The sequence below is a fragment of the Sceloporus occidentalis genome, unplaced genomic scaffold, assembly GCF_023333645.1.
Source record: "Sceloporus occidentalis isolate IW3139 unplaced genomic scaffold, rSceOcc1.0.p SCAF_56, whole genome shotgun sequence".
Taxonomy (NCBI): domain Eukaryota; kingdom Metazoa; phylum Chordata; class Lepidosauria; order Squamata; family Phrynosomatidae; genus Sceloporus; species Sceloporus occidentalis.
This window is the reverse complement of record NW_028317036.1, coordinates 4468247-4486260: the sequence shown is the minus strand read 5'-3', so window position 1 is coordinate 4486260 and position 18014 is coordinate 4468247. Positions and strand designations below refer to the sequence as shown.

The 18014-nt window shown below is 38.9% G+C and overlaps 2 protein-coding genes across 2 annotated transcripts in view; both read right to left on the bottom strand.

Annotated features, from left to right (window-relative positions):
* LOC149287845 (EMILIN-2-like) overlaps nt 1-3642 on the bottom strand; it is a 53487-nt gene extending 49845 nt beyond the window's left edge. Inside the window, exon 1 of the mRNA XM_089492437.1 lies at nt 3489-3642. Coding sequence (XP_089348563.1) covers nt 3489-3642 — 154 coding nt within the window. The remainder of the gene's footprint in view (nt 1-3488) is intronic.
* A 156-nt stretch (nt 3643-3798) lies between these two features.
* LOC149287844 (structural maintenance of chromosomes flexible hinge domain-containing protein 1-like) overlaps nt 3799-18014 on the bottom strand; it is a 47467-nt gene continuing 33251 nt past the window's right edge. The window contains exons 35-48 of the mRNA XM_089492436.1: nt 17623-17707; nt 17410-17541; nt 16888-17040; nt 16672-16801; nt 16281-16400; nt 13822-13907; nt 12885-13007; nt 12444-12634; nt 11959-12068; nt 10681-10751; nt 9502-9673; nt 7444-7602; nt 6161-6275; nt 3799-3868 (exon numbers count right to left, since the gene is read on the bottom strand). Coding sequence (XP_089348562.1) covers nt 3799-3868; nt 6161-6275; nt 7444-7602; nt 9502-9673; nt 10681-10751; nt 11959-12068; nt 12444-12634; nt 12885-13007; nt 13822-13907; nt 16281-16400; nt 16672-16801; nt 16888-17040; nt 17410-17541; nt 17623-17707 — 1717 coding nt within the window. The remainder of the gene's footprint in view (nt 3869-6160; nt 6276-7443; nt 7603-9501; nt 9674-10680; nt 10752-11958; nt 12069-12443; nt 12635-12884; nt 13008-13821; nt 13908-16280; nt 16401-16671; nt 16802-16887; nt 17041-17409; nt 17542-17622; nt 17708-18014) is intronic.

Here is an 18014-nt window from a genome sequence, read left to right as displayed (position 1 = left end):
TCCTTGCCACCCTGCCTTCTCCCTATCCATCCTCTCTCCCTCCCTATCTAGGGAATTTAGAGTGTACTTCTTAGAATTTAGAGTTTAGAGTTTGTATGACCTGCACTAAGGGCAGGGGAGGGCTGGCAGCCTAAGGCCTGGGGGGAAAGTCTAGTCAACTGGCCCATTGCGCCATCAAAGCGGCTGCGAGCGACATTTAAAGCAGCCGCCGTGCGGCAGTCACTCCACCAGCGCCTAATGAAATTAAAGGGGCCGGCGTGCACGCACCGCGCCGCCCAATGGCCGCGCCTCAGCTCTTCATCCCACCCCTTTTAAGACGTGGGACGAAGAGCACAGCCATTGGGTCTGACTGCCGCACGATGCAGGGGCGTACCTAGAGTATTTGGCACCTGTGGCAGATCCTGTATGTGGCACCCCCACACACACACTTTAAAACTGCATAGTTTCTATGGTTAGGCAAACAGTGACAGAGGTACAGCAAAATTGTTATTATATACTTTGAGATTATGCGGTACCACCGTCAATGTGTGCCTATACATTGTGCCAGACACTGACAATACTGCAGTACAACCCATATCACTATATACTAAGCCAAACATTTATGTGGTGTAGGCCAACCACGTCAGTGACTGGCATAGTATATAGTAGGGATGCACCGAAATGAAAATTCTGGACTGAAACTGAAAATTCAGCATTCACTTTGAAATACTTTATTAAAAGTAACACCATAATTAGACAAAAAAAAATCTATAACAATATTAATATATATATATATATATATATATATATATATATAACAACAATCACAATCCTATCATGCTCAGGTTCTAGCATGTGCTGGCTGACTTAGCATGATAGGAGTGTGATTGCTGTTTGCAAATATATATATATATATATATATATATATTAATACTGTTATTGAAGTATTCTGTCCAATAAAAGTGTTAACACCAAAGTTGGACCAAAAAAATAATTGATGACAGCAATCACACTCCTATCATGCCTAGGCAGCCACTACATGCTGGAATCTGGGAATGAAAGGAATGTGATTACAGCCTCCCTATGCCATGCTATCCCCCCACACTTACACATCCATGCTATCTAAAACCCTCATTCACAAACATTCAGCATAACACCCATCACTCTCACTAATCCACTCTCCCTGAATCTTGTCCTACCTTTCCTCTGTCACTTTTCCTCCTCCTCCTCTTCATTCCTCCTCTTCTGGGTCCTGTCCTTCCGGTGCAGAGAGCGCAGAAGACGGTGGGCGTGGCTTCAGTGTTGTGCGCCGGGATTTGACACCGCCACAGTTGCCGCGCGCATTGTTTCTGGAGGCTTGCCGGCACCCCTCAGATGAGTGGCAGCCGGGGCGGACCGCCCCCCCACACCAGGTACGCTACTAGCAAGACGGCCGCATTCGATCCCGCTCACAGCCGCTTAGTTTTGCACTTTGCTGCTGCGTTGAATGCTCGTCTGCTGTCCATCCGTCCGGCCCAGCCCAGTCCGCCTCTATTAAAAAAAAAAAAGACAGCGTTTCAACTGGGGGGCACAGCATGATGTAGGGGGGGCCATGGCCCCCTCTGCCGACGCCACTGGCTCCGACCCAGTCATCTAGTCATCACAGTTTGGTCCTAGTCAAAGTTGCCCAGATCTTTACGCCTGACCATTTTTCCTGCTTTTAACACATCAACTTTGAGGACGCAATGTTCACTTGCTGCCTAATTTATCCCACCCACTGACAGGTGCCATAATAACATTACTAGTGTTATTCACTTCACCTGTCAGTGGCCATAATGTTATGGCTGATTGGTGTATGTATGTGTATAAAAATAACACAGCCGTTAATGTCTAAACCTACACACTATATAACAGTTTTGGGACATCTGATAATTACACCAACCGGAACTTTGGTGACATTGCATTCTAAATACATAGACAGCTTCCACTCTTCTGAGAAGGTTTTCCACAAGATTTTGGAGTGTTTCTGTGGGAGTTTTTGCCCATTCACCCAGTAGAGCATTTGTGAGGTCAGGCACTGATGTTTGACGAGAAGGCCTGGCTTGCAATCTTTGTTCCACTTCATCCCAAAGGTGTTTGATGGGGTTGAGTTCAAGGCTCTGTGCGGCCACTCAAGTTCTTTCTCACCAAACTCATCCAACCATCTCTTCATAGACCTTGCTTTACTATATGCACACAGATTAATATATAACAAAAATAAACCATCCACATATTAGTATTTTGACAGGAGAAAAATATTACAGAAAACGATTCTCTTAATGCCCAAATGCACAATCACTGCTATATTAAGAGCTGATAAACTGTTTCTGTATGTACATGTCTTCATGTGCACATTTATAACCTTGTGGAAACATTTTAAGAGAACTTACTCTTTTCGTTCTAATTCTGATATGTTCTAATAGTAAGGTGTGTCTGATACAAGGAAACATGTCTCCCCCTACTGTTCAAAACATGCTGGTAGAGAATTTCAATCCTTTATTGGTTTTAAAGGCTTCGTTGAGGTAACACAGATAGCATGTAAAAGACAGACTAAGAGCAAAATATTTCTCAGCATGTAGAGAAGGTGAGCAAAGAATGGAGAGTTTATTTCACTGTGGGATTAAGAAGAAAACTGTGGTTTCAACACACCAAATTCAATATGGATTATAAAGGGTTATCCCTGGCCCTACATAATGCATAGGTAATGATATGCATATGTGTAATTATATCACCTCATATCATATTTTCTAATCATGAGTTCATAGGAAACAAAGGATACAGGTCCTGATAACACCAAATAAATTAGACATAGCCGAAAACATATATAAAAACATATCAACTTAAACCGAACTAGTGGTGTAGGACTGTTGGGGGGAGGGGAGCAGAAATAAAAATTATTTGGGCACTTGGCCCTCCTTTATCTGCAATCATAAGCACCCTTGGCACACCCCATGCAACTGAGATATGGTTTAGCTGCCACAACATGCCATCTCTCTCTTTTATTGCATATCAGTAACGAGACAAGTACTCCTCCCTGGACCAACATCTTTAATATATCTTTTGCCCTCTGGTGTACTCTCATCCTCATTCAAACATGCCATCAGATCATCTCTCCCATAATAAAGAAACCTTCCCTTGATCCCACATCCCAATCAAACTACTGTCCAGTTTCCCTTTTCCCGTTAGCATCCAAACTGCTGGGACGACTAACCAATTAACGAATTTCCTCTCTTTGAACGCTATGCTTGACCCTCTACAATCTGGTTTCCGTTCACAGCATTTAACAAAGACTGCACCCACTAAAATTACTAACGATCTCCTCGCAGCTAAAAGAAAGGCCACTTCTCACTACTTTTTCTCTTGGACCTCTCTGCAGCTTTTGACACAGTTGACCACCCCCCTCTATGCTCAGGGCATCTGTGACCGCTCTTTTCTGGATCAAATCTTACCTTTCTGATTGTACTTTTAGTGTCTCGTTTACAAGAACTTACTCCTCTCCCCTACCACTCGGTTAGGGCTCGGTTCTTGGGCCTCCACTATACTCCACCCACACCTGCGTCTTTCTTCTACCATCATTACCTCTTCACACTCCGTATTTAGGATTTCAGCCGTGCTGTACCCCTTCTGTGGAATTCCCTTCGCCATCCCATCAGACTGTCTCAGTCATGTGCAACTTTCAAAAGCTCCCTGAAAACACACTTTTTTGGAGAAGCATACAACCTTTCCTCCTGACACTCTCAGCCATCATCCTAATCAAGTGATCTGAACGATCAACAATTTCAACAGGTCATCCGGACCCTATCAATCCATCCTCATCCAAGCAGGAATCAGTATTCCACCAAGAGTAACAGTGCTTCGGAATCTGCTGGCGCTATACAAATAAAGGTAATGTAATGAACTAAGCCCAGTATGGTGAATATGAACTACCCTTTTTGTGGTATATTAAGCCATACACCTAGGAAGTGTACATTTTCTTTTGTGAAATATAGATTTTAGGTTTAGAGTTCTGGTCATCAAGGAGTTAAGCATCAGAGAAACCATGATGAAACTCTAAATTAGTATACAACCTCAGTAAAAACAAGCACATGCAGTGATACACTTAGAAAGCAGATGCACAGACCCATTACATATTTGATGTTCCATCAAAGAACATCCAGTCTACTAAGGCTAGTTAATAAGATCATGATGAGACAAATCTCTTTTACATATGTTTTCACACTTTACAAGAATTTAATAATTAGAGGTAAACTTAAGCTACAGATTATGCATTCACATACTCTCATAATTCTATGAGAGTATGTGATTATGCATTCACATACTCTTAGCTCACATTCTACCAAAAGTCAGGAAAGCACATACAAAAATGCAGTTTTTCCAATGGTATGTGTTTTGGTATACTGACAGTGTTGTCACAGCTGGAATCACACTATACAGTACTAGGAACATGTGATTGAACTGGTTTGACAAAAAGATAAATATTTAACACAATTATATACTAATTGTTAATACTAGGAAATATAAAAAATGGAAATTGGATTTTACAACATCAACTGCTAGAAATGGCAGGGAAAAAAAACAAGCAAAAGTTTATTTTTTATATTTTTAATTTATTGTTTTTTTTAAACTTAAAAAAATAGGCACAGAAGTATAATAAAGTATTTGCCTTTGAATATCAAGACAAATCCTGAATCTGCATACTCATTTTAATTTTCCACTTTACAACAGAAATTTGATTTGAGATATACTCCAAAAATATCCTAATTTACATTTAACTTCTCTGTTGAATTGATACATAACAAAGACACTAAGGAAAAAAAACCTAAAAAAAACGTTAAGCATTCAGTTTGGTACTGTTAAGGAAATGCAAATTTAATGTAAAATGGCCATCAAAAAAAATTAAAATACAAGTTGAAGTACCATTCACAGTGTTAATAAGTATACTTTGGTGCAGAAGACAGGGGTGCTTTAAGTATAGCAACCCTAAGGTGGTTTTAGGACCAAAAGACAGGGCTCATAAAAAAGAACAGTGCTTCTACCCTACATCATATTTAACTTAAGTGGGGTTCAGTGTTTTCCATAAGAACACTTTTTTTGTACTCAAATTAGATATCGGCATTAGATATTGAATAGGCACCTCGAGTTGTGTAAATAAATTTATATGTTCTTAGATCATATCGGTGACAGGATAAAAGAAAAAATAATTAAACTGGGCTAAAACACCGCAGACAGCTTAATAACTTTAGTAAAAGATCCAACACCACATTTTTGTTAAATCAAAATTCAGGCTTTTTGTTCTCGTTTCATAGCAACAAGAATTACTTTGCAATAAAAGGAAACAATCTTAGAAAAATGTATTCTATTTTTGCAATTTGACATGTAAAAAAAAAAAAAAAACAATTACAAAACTGTATCCATTCAGACATTGCATAAGAAAGAGCTGCCAGCAGAAACAAAATGTCTTGGATATTATAAAAACCAAATCGCAAAACTAACACTCGTTTTGCTTTTTTAGCTAATTATGCTTTGTATGCCCTTCTACTTCATCTGCTGCCAATGTATTGGATTCTTTTCAACCAAAATCTGAAAAAGAAATTATAAAAGTAGAATGTTATATACAACACATTATTTTGTAATTAAGCATCATTAACGTTGCAGTTTTAAAAATGAAACAAATTTGAGCAAGCCATGTGTTATTGCAAAATTCATTTAACAGGGTAATTATCGCATAGAAAATCTGTTTATATTTTAATACATTTGAAAAAAGTTTAATACAAAATGCTACTACAAATATTACAACTAAGCTTTACCTTATAGTCCCCTTCGCAGGACAAACAGTTTCATGGTTTCTTGGATACATTTATTTCAGGAAGTATAGCTTTATGTTGAAGATTATAGTTAATAGTCAGGATGTTGCTAGAAATGTATTCTAAACACTTTAAGATCGATAGACTTCAACTACCAAATGTAATACAGGAATACTACTGTTGCCCATTGTTTTAATACAGCAAAAGTATAAGATTGTTTTCTTTACAGAACAATGGGCAAACTGGTAAAATAATTACTAAAACTTCCAGTGTGTGTTTTGTGTAAAATATATAGTAAAAAATATAGTTGCGCACCTGATTTTTTTCATAGTAAATGGACAGACCTGTTCATTTTTCACCTAGTTGTCCTTTTTGTAATCTCTCTTCTCATGCGCTTTGTAGGTATTGGGGAATCAGACATGTCTCTTTCAGAAGCTTTTACAGTACCCGTGCTTCTACTTTTTGGTGTCATTCCTGCAATGCACACATGGGGAAATATGGAAACACAGAAAAACCTTTATATTATTATGGGTAATGTCTTCACAGTGCAAAAGACCGTCGGCATATTTGCATTTAAGAAGGAAATATATTTTACATTACAAGTAACCTTTTCTTTTTATCACTGCAATTTGGTAGTATATATTTTAACATTAAGACCAAAAAGTTTACTGCTTTTGAAAGTTTGTAGTTTAACTGGGGTTATATAATGAAGAACTGAACTGGGACACAGCATCCCTGCTGTTCAGGATTTGGAATGTCTACCAAGATTTAAGTGTAAAATCTTGATTGCATACATTTTTGGGTCATCAATTTATTTTTGGTCTGTGTTTCTCTGTCCTTACATACGGTTGTAAAAACTAGTATCTTAGTCAGATTTCTGAAATGTTGTCTTTTTTTTTTTTTTAGCACAAATCAATATAACGTTGTAAATCAAAATGCAATATTGGATAAAATGGAACATGAGTGAAAAAACACAAAACCGATATTCAAATATTTAATTCTATTATAATTATATTAAATTGTGTGCAACATCCAGAGCCCGGTTAAATGGGTGTGTGTGGTATGTACGTCGGTTGGTATTAATATTTACACAATTCAAAACCAATCTACAAGGAGGTGCTCGCAAAGGTAAAATATTTGGGACGTGCTATGGGTGTGCATAGGGTCTCTAAGATGGGTAAGATTTTTTTTTGCATTTGCTATATGCTCTAGCCCCATATCTTGAGTGTTTCTCAGATGGTTTGTGGTAGGTAGTTTCTGTTCGTTAAAAAGGCAATTTTAGTTTATAATAGCAAGGTTGCTATTATAAGGTTTGTAGAAAGGCACCGTTGTAAATGTTTCAATGGTGCGCTACAGTCTATTATAACATGCCAGACAAGAAATGCTAAGCCTTATAAGGCAACGTCATGGAGACATTTGTGTACGCCGCATACTTTTGACATTAGCATTACAGCACAAAATGTATTGTTGATTTGTGCATGCCAGGGTAGTTCACGTTAACTCAGTGGGAACCAGACTGGGTGCAAAAGAACACATCTTGCACTGTAAAAATGTGTCTACCCCATGGATTAGGTTTTCTAGTATCTCATATTAGTAAAAGCCAATGTTTGCAAGTGCAATCCACTGCTTGCATAGCACAAACCTAGTTTCTTTTCTATATCCTTTAGATGTTTCTCCTGGTCATCCAGTTCCTTTTTCTTCTGCTGCATTTCTGAAGATTGCATGGTTTCAAGTTGTTGACTAAGCTCCATATTTACAAGGTTTCTCTTGACAACCGCAGAGCGGTATTGCTGTAATAGATCTTAGAACAAAAATAAATGTCAGTGGATATAACGACACACATCAATGTCTAAATACCCTTGCTTGGTAATAACTTTAATTGAAATAATGCAATCATTATTATATATTGTGTACTGCCATCTACTTGAGCTTTGTGTTTAATCTGTAGAATAAAAGACGTATTGTACTCTGCCATCCACAGAGTAAAAAAATTGTATCCAGGTGCTATTGGCTAGTATACAAACAGTTAAAATAGTAAGCACTCTCTGGGTTCGATGGAAAAAAGTTCCTATGGACTCCTATGCCTGCTAACACATAGGGGAGTCCGATAGCACAGCTTAGGCAATATTGGACTCATTTATAACGAGAGGTTAACTATAGTATTTCTCTTTATACATAACATATTGTTTTAAAGTTGGTGTCTTTACAGGTTTTCTACTAATAAGCCATCTGGTTTATAAAAATTTTAATGGGAGATGCATATATTAGTATAGTGATTGCAGCAATACAACATTTGATCAGTTGGTTTCAATACAGATAAACCTAATTAGGATGGGTTGCCTGTTGCTTGAGTTAGTGTGTTTTACACTTGGCTGTTACTGTTTCAGTCTGTTTCTAACGGTGAGTAGGTACGTTCATAAATGTCTCCTCTGAGACTGAATCGTAGATTTTTGTGAATAAACCATGCTGAACCTTTTTCAAGTGTTTATATATTGCATATAATCTGTCCATATGGTAATCTTTTTATATGCCAGTGATATGCAACTGAGCCCCCTGATATACCTTTTACCCCCAGATGTCTTATGCCCCCCTAATATGCCTAATATCGATATGCCTTATACCCCCTATATGCCTTATAACTTCCCATAAGCCACTCGCCCCCATTTATGCCTTATACCTCCCTATATGCCACTGTGCACCCTGATATGCCACTCCGCCCCCCATAAATGCCCTGCACCACCCTGAAATTCATTATACTCCCTGATTCACCACTCTGCCTCCCCCAATTATGCCACTCTCAAATTCATTATACCCCCCATACACCACTCTACCTCCCCTATACACCACTCTAACTCCCCCAGATATGCCATTCTGCCTCCCTGAAATTCATTACACCCCCATACACCACTCTGCCTCCTCCCCCCTCCCATACACCACTCTGCCTCCTCCCCCCTCCCATACTCCACTCTGCCTCCTCCCCCCTCCCATACTCCACTCTGCCTCCTGTCAGCAACGGAGGTTCACAAGACACCAGGGAGCCGGGTAGAGAGGCAGAGTGGCGTATGGGAGGGGGAGGAGCCAGAATGGTGTACTCCCTGGTGTCTTGTGAACCTCCGTTGCTGACAGGCACGATGCGCACAGACAGCCTCCGTTACTCACCTTCACTTACGCCGAGGCTTCTATGAAGTCAGCAACGGAGGTTCACAAAATACCAGGGAGTCGGGAGAGAGGCAGAGCGGTGTATGGGAGGGGGGGAGGAGTCGGAGGGGTGTACGGAAGTGGAGGGGAGAGACGGAAGTTGTCTGTGCGCATCGCACGGACACCCGCCGGCCAACAGTGAGGGGAATCCAGGTCCCTTGCGGGGGATCTGGAATCTAGTGTTATAATCCGATCTCTGCATTTGCTCTGAAAAAAACTCTTTTTATAATCAATAAAAATCGATTCGACTAATCGATAATGAAAATCATTGTCAACGATTTTCATTATCAATTATTAACGATTTTATCGATTAGTTGTTTCAGCCCTAATATATATTATATACACACACAAAATATTATCTCATTGCATTGACTACACATATAGGGCAAACGCAAATGTCTTATGGAGTTAACTAATGTTATAATTAATCAATCAAATTTCATCACTGATATAAAAAGAATGACTTCTACTTATTATTATTACAAAATGATGGTGTACTCACCTATTTCACTACAAAGTCTGTCACACTCTTTGGGCAGAGGAGCACCAAACACCATTCCCCTAAGTTTGTCCAAAGGAGGCGCTTTATTTTGCAGCCCTCCAAACTTTCCATTGCTGCGGATCCGGTCTCCGTCTCTGGTGAGCAGTGTTGGGCAGTATGTAAACTTCACAAGCTTCAAACACAAGAATGACAACAATTTATATATTTTATCAAGAGAACATGGATTACAAAGCAATATTACGCATACTTTGCCAGGTATGAGATGAACATTTGTATGAGCTAGGGACAGACCAGCTTTACTAAAGGGACAGTCTAGCCCTGAAAACTGTGTTTTTATTTTTCAATCAGTTTTATAAGCACTCCAATTCATTTTACTGCAAGCAAATTAAAGCATGTATGTTCAGTTACTTTTGTTTTATTTCCCCCTCCCCTATCTTTACTAAAACCTTTATAATTTAGAATATAGACTTTCATTTCATTTAAGTCACTTAAGCAGTGTCCAACTGAATGTACGCTAGCAAAACATCAGTATTCAGATAGAATACCTTTGAGTGGCTGCTGCTACTTATAGACAGTCAAAAGACTGGAAGTTTTGTTGAGCAGGTGCGAGAAGCATATCATGGTATACTCCATGCTTTCAGGTTAGATAACTGGGGAGAGACATTAAGAGGCTGATGTTCAATTTTTAATACTGCAGGTTTCATGCAGTAAAATGCACTGGGGCCCATATAAAATGGACTCCAATATACATTTAACACTAAAAAGCGCTGAGTGCTCCTTTCATATAGAAGTGGACCTGTCAGATTAATTTAATATGTATTAATCTACATAAGGGCTGTACATTTGTGGCATCGGTGACAATACCTGCCCAGCTTATTGGTAAATTATCTTCCTTTACCCTGACTCACAGTTCTAAGTTACACCAAGGGGAGGAACAATCATGCAAATCCAGGCCACTGCTTCACACATTAAAGTAAATTCCCATTATATATATAAACAGTTACAGATGCTATAATGTATACTCAACTGTAAAAAGTGCAACCTGATGTTTTTATAACATACGCACAAAATGAAGTTGATTAATAGATTGTCCTGATTGTCCGATCTAGTGAGTAATAGAACACACACACAGAGAGCAAAAAACACCATATTCATTTTAGTTTTTACCATGTAACCTACCTGTCTTCTATAATTATTAGCCACATCTAAATTATCCAGGAGGATGGTATCACCTAAAAGCATACCGAAAACTAAACAGAAAAAAGGGAAAACATTATATTAATGCTCATTAAGATGAAATAAATGCCAAACGCAAAATTATAGAGGTGCGTACTCCAAACAAAGCTTTGGTAAAGAAGAAATAAAGAACATACACTGTATGGCCAAAAGTACATGGACAGCCGTCATCATAATTGGGTTTTGTTGTTTCAGCTGTATACATTGCTAACAGGTTTATAAAAAAAAAGCACATGGGCAACCATCTCCATAGTCAAACATCAGCAGCGGAATGGATCACACTAAAGCAACTTATTGCCACAATTTTAGAAATTTTTGCCCTGGTCAACTGTAAGTGCTATTATTGTGAAGTTCAAACATCTAAGAGTAACAGCTCAGCCACAAAACAGTAGACCACATGCAGTGTAGAGCGCATACAAATCCACCAAAAGAATAAAATAAAAAAAGCCTCCATAGCATCATCATTTCTACGGCCAAGCAGCTAAAGATCATTATGTGCAATGCCGAGTGTCTGATGGACTATCTGGAGGTCTGATGGACAAATCTGTGTTTGTCCGCTGCTGGGAGAACGCTAGAATATTGATGGAGGAGGGATAATGGTCTGCATCTGTTTTCCAGGATTTGGGCTAGACCAGCGAAGGGTAATGTTGATGCCACAGCATACAAAGACTTTTTAAAATTGTATGCTTCCAACTGTGGCATTGGTGGGGGAAAGGCCTTTTCCTATTCCAGCATTACTGTGCCCATGTGCACAGGTCCGCAGAACATGGTTTGATGAGTTTGGTTTGGAGGAAGTGGCCTGCACAGAGCCCTGACCTTAAACCCATCGAACACCTTTGGGATAAATAGGAATGCAGATTTTGTGCCAGGTCTTCTCGCCCAACATTAGTGTTTGACCTCACAAACGTTCAATACAAGCTCGTAAAGGGGTGATGTTCAGGTGTCCACATACACTATATAGCCAAAAGTATGTCCCATGCCACCAACTTCATATGGTATGTATGGACCCATAAAGCAAGGGGACGTGGAACAAACAACTTCCAGCATCAACACTAACTGATTTTTGTCATCTGCAGAAAGACCTATCTGAAACAATTTAGCAAATAAGAGAGCCCAGCCTCTCAGGTACTCTACCAGAAACAATCTCTTAATGTTCTGCCAGTCAGTCTCAATGTAACGTCTGTGAGCATTTCTGTACATGTCAAATACATACATATTTACCTTTCTGGCAATGCTGAGTATTTTCAGGGAATACCAAAAGATCTCTAGCATACACTGGATTACCAAGTGGTGTAAATTCCTTCCTTCCATTACGTATGTGTGGTAATGTCCTGAAAAAGAGCAAAATTAATCTATGTTGCAATTTATACACATAATTTAGCCTTTAATCTATTGAAGTGACAGTATAATTTATTTATCCATTAGCTAAAATGTAACCTTATTTTCATTAGCAACATTATATCTTGTGATGTACATTTTACAACAAAGTATCCACGGATCCATTGCATTGAACCACTATCTGCCCATCACCTTTCAGAACACTCCTAGAACACTCATGTGTTTGGCCTCTCTCATTTTTACTGTGTAACACACTTCATAGCTTTAAACCTTTAGTTAACTTCATATGAATTATTTTTATTTCATTTTATACCTTTGTTTCCTCCTAGCAGCTTCAGTTTCTCCTAGTGTCTATTGATTTTGCATACCTGTCCCAGACCGGGAGAGTCTTTTGATAAATGGAATCCAAAGGCAAAACTTGCTGGCGGCCCTGTGTCTCATTATAAATGCTTCGTGCAGCTTCTGTGGTCAAGGTCACAACACAGTCCATGTCACTAGCCAAATGCCAAGAGATGACTTTTGCTGCTTCATCATCTTCAATTAGAGCTAAGTGAGCAATCTACAACAAATATAAATCAGGCTGTTCAGTCATTGTCACCATACCACCATCATTTTCATACCAAGTCTTTTGTAAAGCCTGGTGGTTTTGGGGGATCATTTTTCTCGTACATGGGGGAAAACCCCATTGGTTCCTTGCCCACCTTTGTGATCTCCACATGACCCTTGCTGCATTCAAATCATTATGACCCAAACATGACTCTCGTTGTCTCATTCTGTCACAGCAGTCAAAGACAGAAAGCAAATCTCACCTTTCCTAAGATATCTGTACTACTCTTTGGATATTGTGGAAGCGAACATTTTCTTCTAGGCTGGCTCATTAGTGCTTCTTTTTCTGTGCTCTTGTCTTTTATGACAGCATCAATGTGTTCAGCCTAAAAAGTAAAACCACAGTTATGTTTGGTTCCTAAGCACAATGTTCAGCATGTAGTTATAAACTATAGGTCAGGAAACAACTTTTGTGTTATGGAATAATGGTGGTTAAAGCACAGAGAAGTACAAAAGTGTGACAAACATGTTCGACAAAAATAGTTCGGAGGAGGGCTGCACAACCCTAGTCATTGAGGGGTATTTTTTGGTATATATTTCAGTAAGAATGCAGGCACCTCAATGAAAAATATTATTAAAGAAGTTGTTGTCAGGCAAGGATACACCTAGTACCTGGCCCGTCTGCTGCTTTTGAGGACTGAAGTTATGCAGCACTGGCCTAAAAGAAGCAATATCAACAACTTTAAATGTTGCCACATTCACAAGCACAAAAGTCTGTGTGTGTATCAGATAGGGCCCTGTTTAGGGACCAGTCACTTGGCTAGCTTACGGAATTTCAAACTTTGATAAATAGACTGTACATAAGTAACATACAGAATTAAAGTATGCATTAAAAGTCAAGTTGTTCCAAATAGTTCTATAATGACAAAATCTTTAAAATAGTTCAAAATCATTTTGTGGTCCAAGGATTTGGTACTGCCGTTTCTGGGAATCAGTATTTGAGGTATACAACATAGTGAAAATAGTTTCTCAATAACCCTTACAAATTTTACAGCTGTAAAAGAAATATAAACATTAACTATGAACATATATCTGTATGAACACAAAGTTAAAAGAACAAAGCTGTTAATAAGTACATATATTTGGCCTTCTGGTTCTGCTTGCATGTAAGACATATTGATGTAACATGCAAATACATACCTGGATTTTAGATGGTAATTTTATTTGCTTTTTCTTTAATTCCGTCATCAGGTGCATCTCTTTGGCTTTAGCTTCATCTGCTTGACCTGAAGTAAAAAACAAGTGTGATTGGAACTCTTCTAAGATCACAAAAGATCGCTGCCAACAATAACACATACATGTATTTATCCTCACAATAAAACATATGGTTATCATACAGCGGTCACTTGATTATGAAGGGGATATGTTCTCTTCAAGATGTCTTGCATGTAAGAAAAGAGGCAAAATCCAGTGTTTGCATTTTAAAAACTATTTTTAAATCAAAAGTAAATAAATGACAAGGGGCGGGACAATCTCCAGGGGTAGTGATTTCCTCACAGGGACAGAATAGGGGGTGCAGCCAGTCATAGGAGATCATAGAATCTCTTCACTGGCCCCACTGCTGTAATGGAGGCCTTTGCATTGCGGCATATTGGAGTGCCAGGATATGATGCCATTTTCCAGCACCAAGTCTTAGTAAGGCAGCGTGAGGACTGATAAGGAGAAGCAAGTGATAGCCGTCATCGGCTGCTGGACTCCCCTTGCTGAGCCAACAAAGGTAGGTGTTTGGATAAGTATGTTAGTGTGTGGGTAAGTATGTTACTGATTGCAAGGGTGACATTAAGCTTTGGGTTGTTTCCATTCAAAATAAGGTTGTTTAAGGATGCAAATTCACAGGGATGGGTTCACCTCATTTCTCATGCAGGTATTTGTGATACAATTAAGGCCCATGTATACATGAGTATGTAAATGTAATTTTACAAGAAGCGGGGGATACTACATGGGGGCTGGGTGTATGACAGCGCTAAAAAATCTATATGCAAACCATAGAAGGTTAGTAGAATATTTGGATAAGCTATAAAGGGATGCAGATTTTTTTTTAAGGACTTCTCAGGTCAAGAGTTTGAATGTAACTCTGAGGTGGAATATGGAGCACAGCGGGGCAGCAGGTGGATTGAAGTGGTGAAACGAGGAGAGGGACATTGGTTCATAGGGGGTTGCAATAATTCAGACAGGACATTACAGGGGATTTACGTCTGAGTTTTTTCTCCAAATATTAAAATTAGATATGCTAGATCATTCCAGATTGTCCTGTATCTATTTGGGATCATTTGCATAATTCAGCTCACATATGCATAATTATGTTTGGGTTTAGTAGCAATACATTTTGGTTTATCATTTTCCTGTGTTTAATTGACTAATTTGCTAGTCATGCTTTACGAATTTACTACAGATGTTAATCTGCCTCTTCTCTACACTCTACATGAACAGGGCCCTCTAACGCAAGTAACTCCTGGGCGGGGGGGGGGCCACAGCAGTAGCCCATTGAGCCCACAGCAGTAGCCCATTGAGCCCACAGTCACCTCGCTCGCAACTGGTAGCGACGGAGCCTGCCACTCAAGGGGGCCCGGGCAAGCCCTGCGATCACTTCCGTACGGGCCCACTGCGCCGAGGGGAAGCAGAAACTCAGCAGGGTCATCTTACGTTACGTCTATGGCCCTGCTGCGCTCTCACAATGAGGGAGGAAAAGAGGTATAGTCCAGTGAAGGAGGGGGCAAAGAGACTCTCTGGGGGTGATGACAGGGGTAGGGGGCCACCTGGGGTGGCCCACACAGGGAGCCTGAACACCTAAAGCTGGCCCTGATCATGACTCTTGCTCAGGTCATTAGCTGGACTTGCACCCGTTATTCGCTATGTGCGCAGCCTCGTATTTTGTGCCTTCCCTGCCCTGTGCGTGTGGCATGAGAAGGTCTCACGAAGAGTCACATTAGGGTCAGGGAAGACTGCACTGACTTTGCACCGACAGTCTCCTCCTTATGTGCAGTGTGGCAAGTACTTTTTTGTTTTGTTGTCGGGTTTTTTTGGTGTTGGAGTGGAGGGTGTAATTGTATGCCAGGGAGTGTGTGGCAGAGGACCCAAGCAAATGCTTGCCCAGGGTCCAATCAGTATTAAAGGTGGCCCTGACAATGAACCATTATCCTTTTCATAGCTTACCATGTCCCACATATTTATATTTTGATATTTTTTTGGAATGTGCGAATGCTCTTTAAATTTAGTAAAAAGTCTTGCTGAGCACAACATTTCCCTTAAAATTTTAATGATGGTTGCTGAGGAAACAGATCATGTAGACGTAGTTTTAAATCTTGACTTGGGACTTCAGTGGTAAGTACCACTTAGTGGGCCGCTCAGCATTTGTTTATTATATCTTCATTTATATCTGCATTTGAACACATTAGTAGTTTCAGTAGTTATTTCAGTTTTTGATTCTCAACTTAATTTTACCATTCGTTTTTATTTTATTGCGTTTACTAGTTAATGAGTTTCACTAAAGTTGGAAAGCAGAGGCTGTTTTATGTATCGTTCCATTTTCTACAATCATGTCCATAAAAATAGATAGCTAGAGAAGGAAGTAGATAAAAAGTCTGTCAGAAGAGACTTACATTTTATTTCATCAATAAGCTGATTTGTGGTGTCAAATAAGCACCTGTAAGCTGTAACGGATAGTGAGAGTCGATCTTTTTCCTTCGTAAGCTCCGCCATCTGTTGCTGTTTCTGGAAATCTGGAAAAAAAACAAAACAAAAAAAACGTGCAGATGCAGCAGGAAGAAATGCACATTTCTAGCTTTAGGGGCTATAATCTGTATAATAGAACTCGACTCCCCCATTAAACATTTTAGATATTCTATATTCCACTGGACTGTCTATAAACGTCTTCATTTTTGTGGTAACTTCTTTTTAAACAAAATTCTTTGGTGGGGGTTAAATACTGAACTATTAAATATAAATGTGGTGTGAACTGTAATTGGGAAAAACAAGTACACTTTACATTACCATTATAAAACATAAATGGTAGGCAATATGGATCCAATTTCAGGTCTTTCATGGAAGGTGATACAAGCGTGAACATGAGCTGGTATTCAGAACTATCCTTCCCAGGACTGTTTTCAACAAGAACAAGTCTCTATAAACAATAATGAAAACAATCATTACTTATATTTTCATTCGTTAAAAAAAAATAAAAAATTTTTTGCAACGTATGATACTCACGTCGATCTCAGCTGATCCATTTGTAAATGGAAACTCAACTTCATCAACTTTAGACTCAAACTGTGGAATCTCTATGTTATCCTCTGCGGCGCATATTATCTTAGCAATGATCTTGCCATTCAGATTTGCTCCTGCTATGTTGTTATGCTCATCCTTTAGGAAAACATAGTCACGTTGTCAATCATGTAATTTTGCGCCAAAAATAATAAAACAGGAAGAAGTTTATTTTTTTATTATTATTATTTTATTTTTTTTAAAGATCCTTCTGCTGTTTTTTTTTTTGTACAAACTAAACATTAAATCAAATTCTAAAAGTATGAAGCAACCTCTGTAGAGACAAATATTTTTTCCACTGTTGCAAGTCAGTTATAACCGAAATGGCACTTAGCCAAAATACTGAGTGTTATTAGTGTTATAATCCTCAAATGCAGGTATACAAGAAGCACAAAATGGGTGTTTATATGAATGGTTTCTTTCCAGGAAATGCGTTCAATTTAATGGGGGGGAAAAATGCTACTTAACCACAGTCTTTAGCGACAGATTTTTCACCAGGGTTCGGCTGAATTCATCTTTAACATTCGATACAGCAGGCGTTGCAGGCTGTGGGTGCGGTACCAAATGCATAGGAATATTCGGAACAACATCTATTACCAACTTTAAAGAAAAAAGTTATATCAGGAAGAGATTAATAAGACATTGCAGATAAAGCAATGACTACATTAAATACATACACACCTGTTCACTGAGAAGAGTGTTTTTCTCAGCAAGGAACACAAATTGGATACAATATTTCCCAACACGATCTGGTATCATTTTGTCCCTTAAGCAAATAAAAATATGCATGATAAAACAAGCGTTTAGCGTAAAACAAAAGTAAAAAAAATATACAAAAGTAAGCCCAAGTACTACCATAGTAGGGAGATGCAAAAAGCCTATATAATGCAGTATTTCCAACATTATATTTCAATGTTGCTGGCTGAAGTTTATTTATCTATGGCAATTCACACACGTTTCCACTTTTTATAAGTAGTTATATGGGGATTTACTGGTTACTGCTTCCAAGGCCCCTGCTTTTTGTGTGCTCAAATTTAAAACAGAATAGTCCACATTTTAGTACCAAATATATT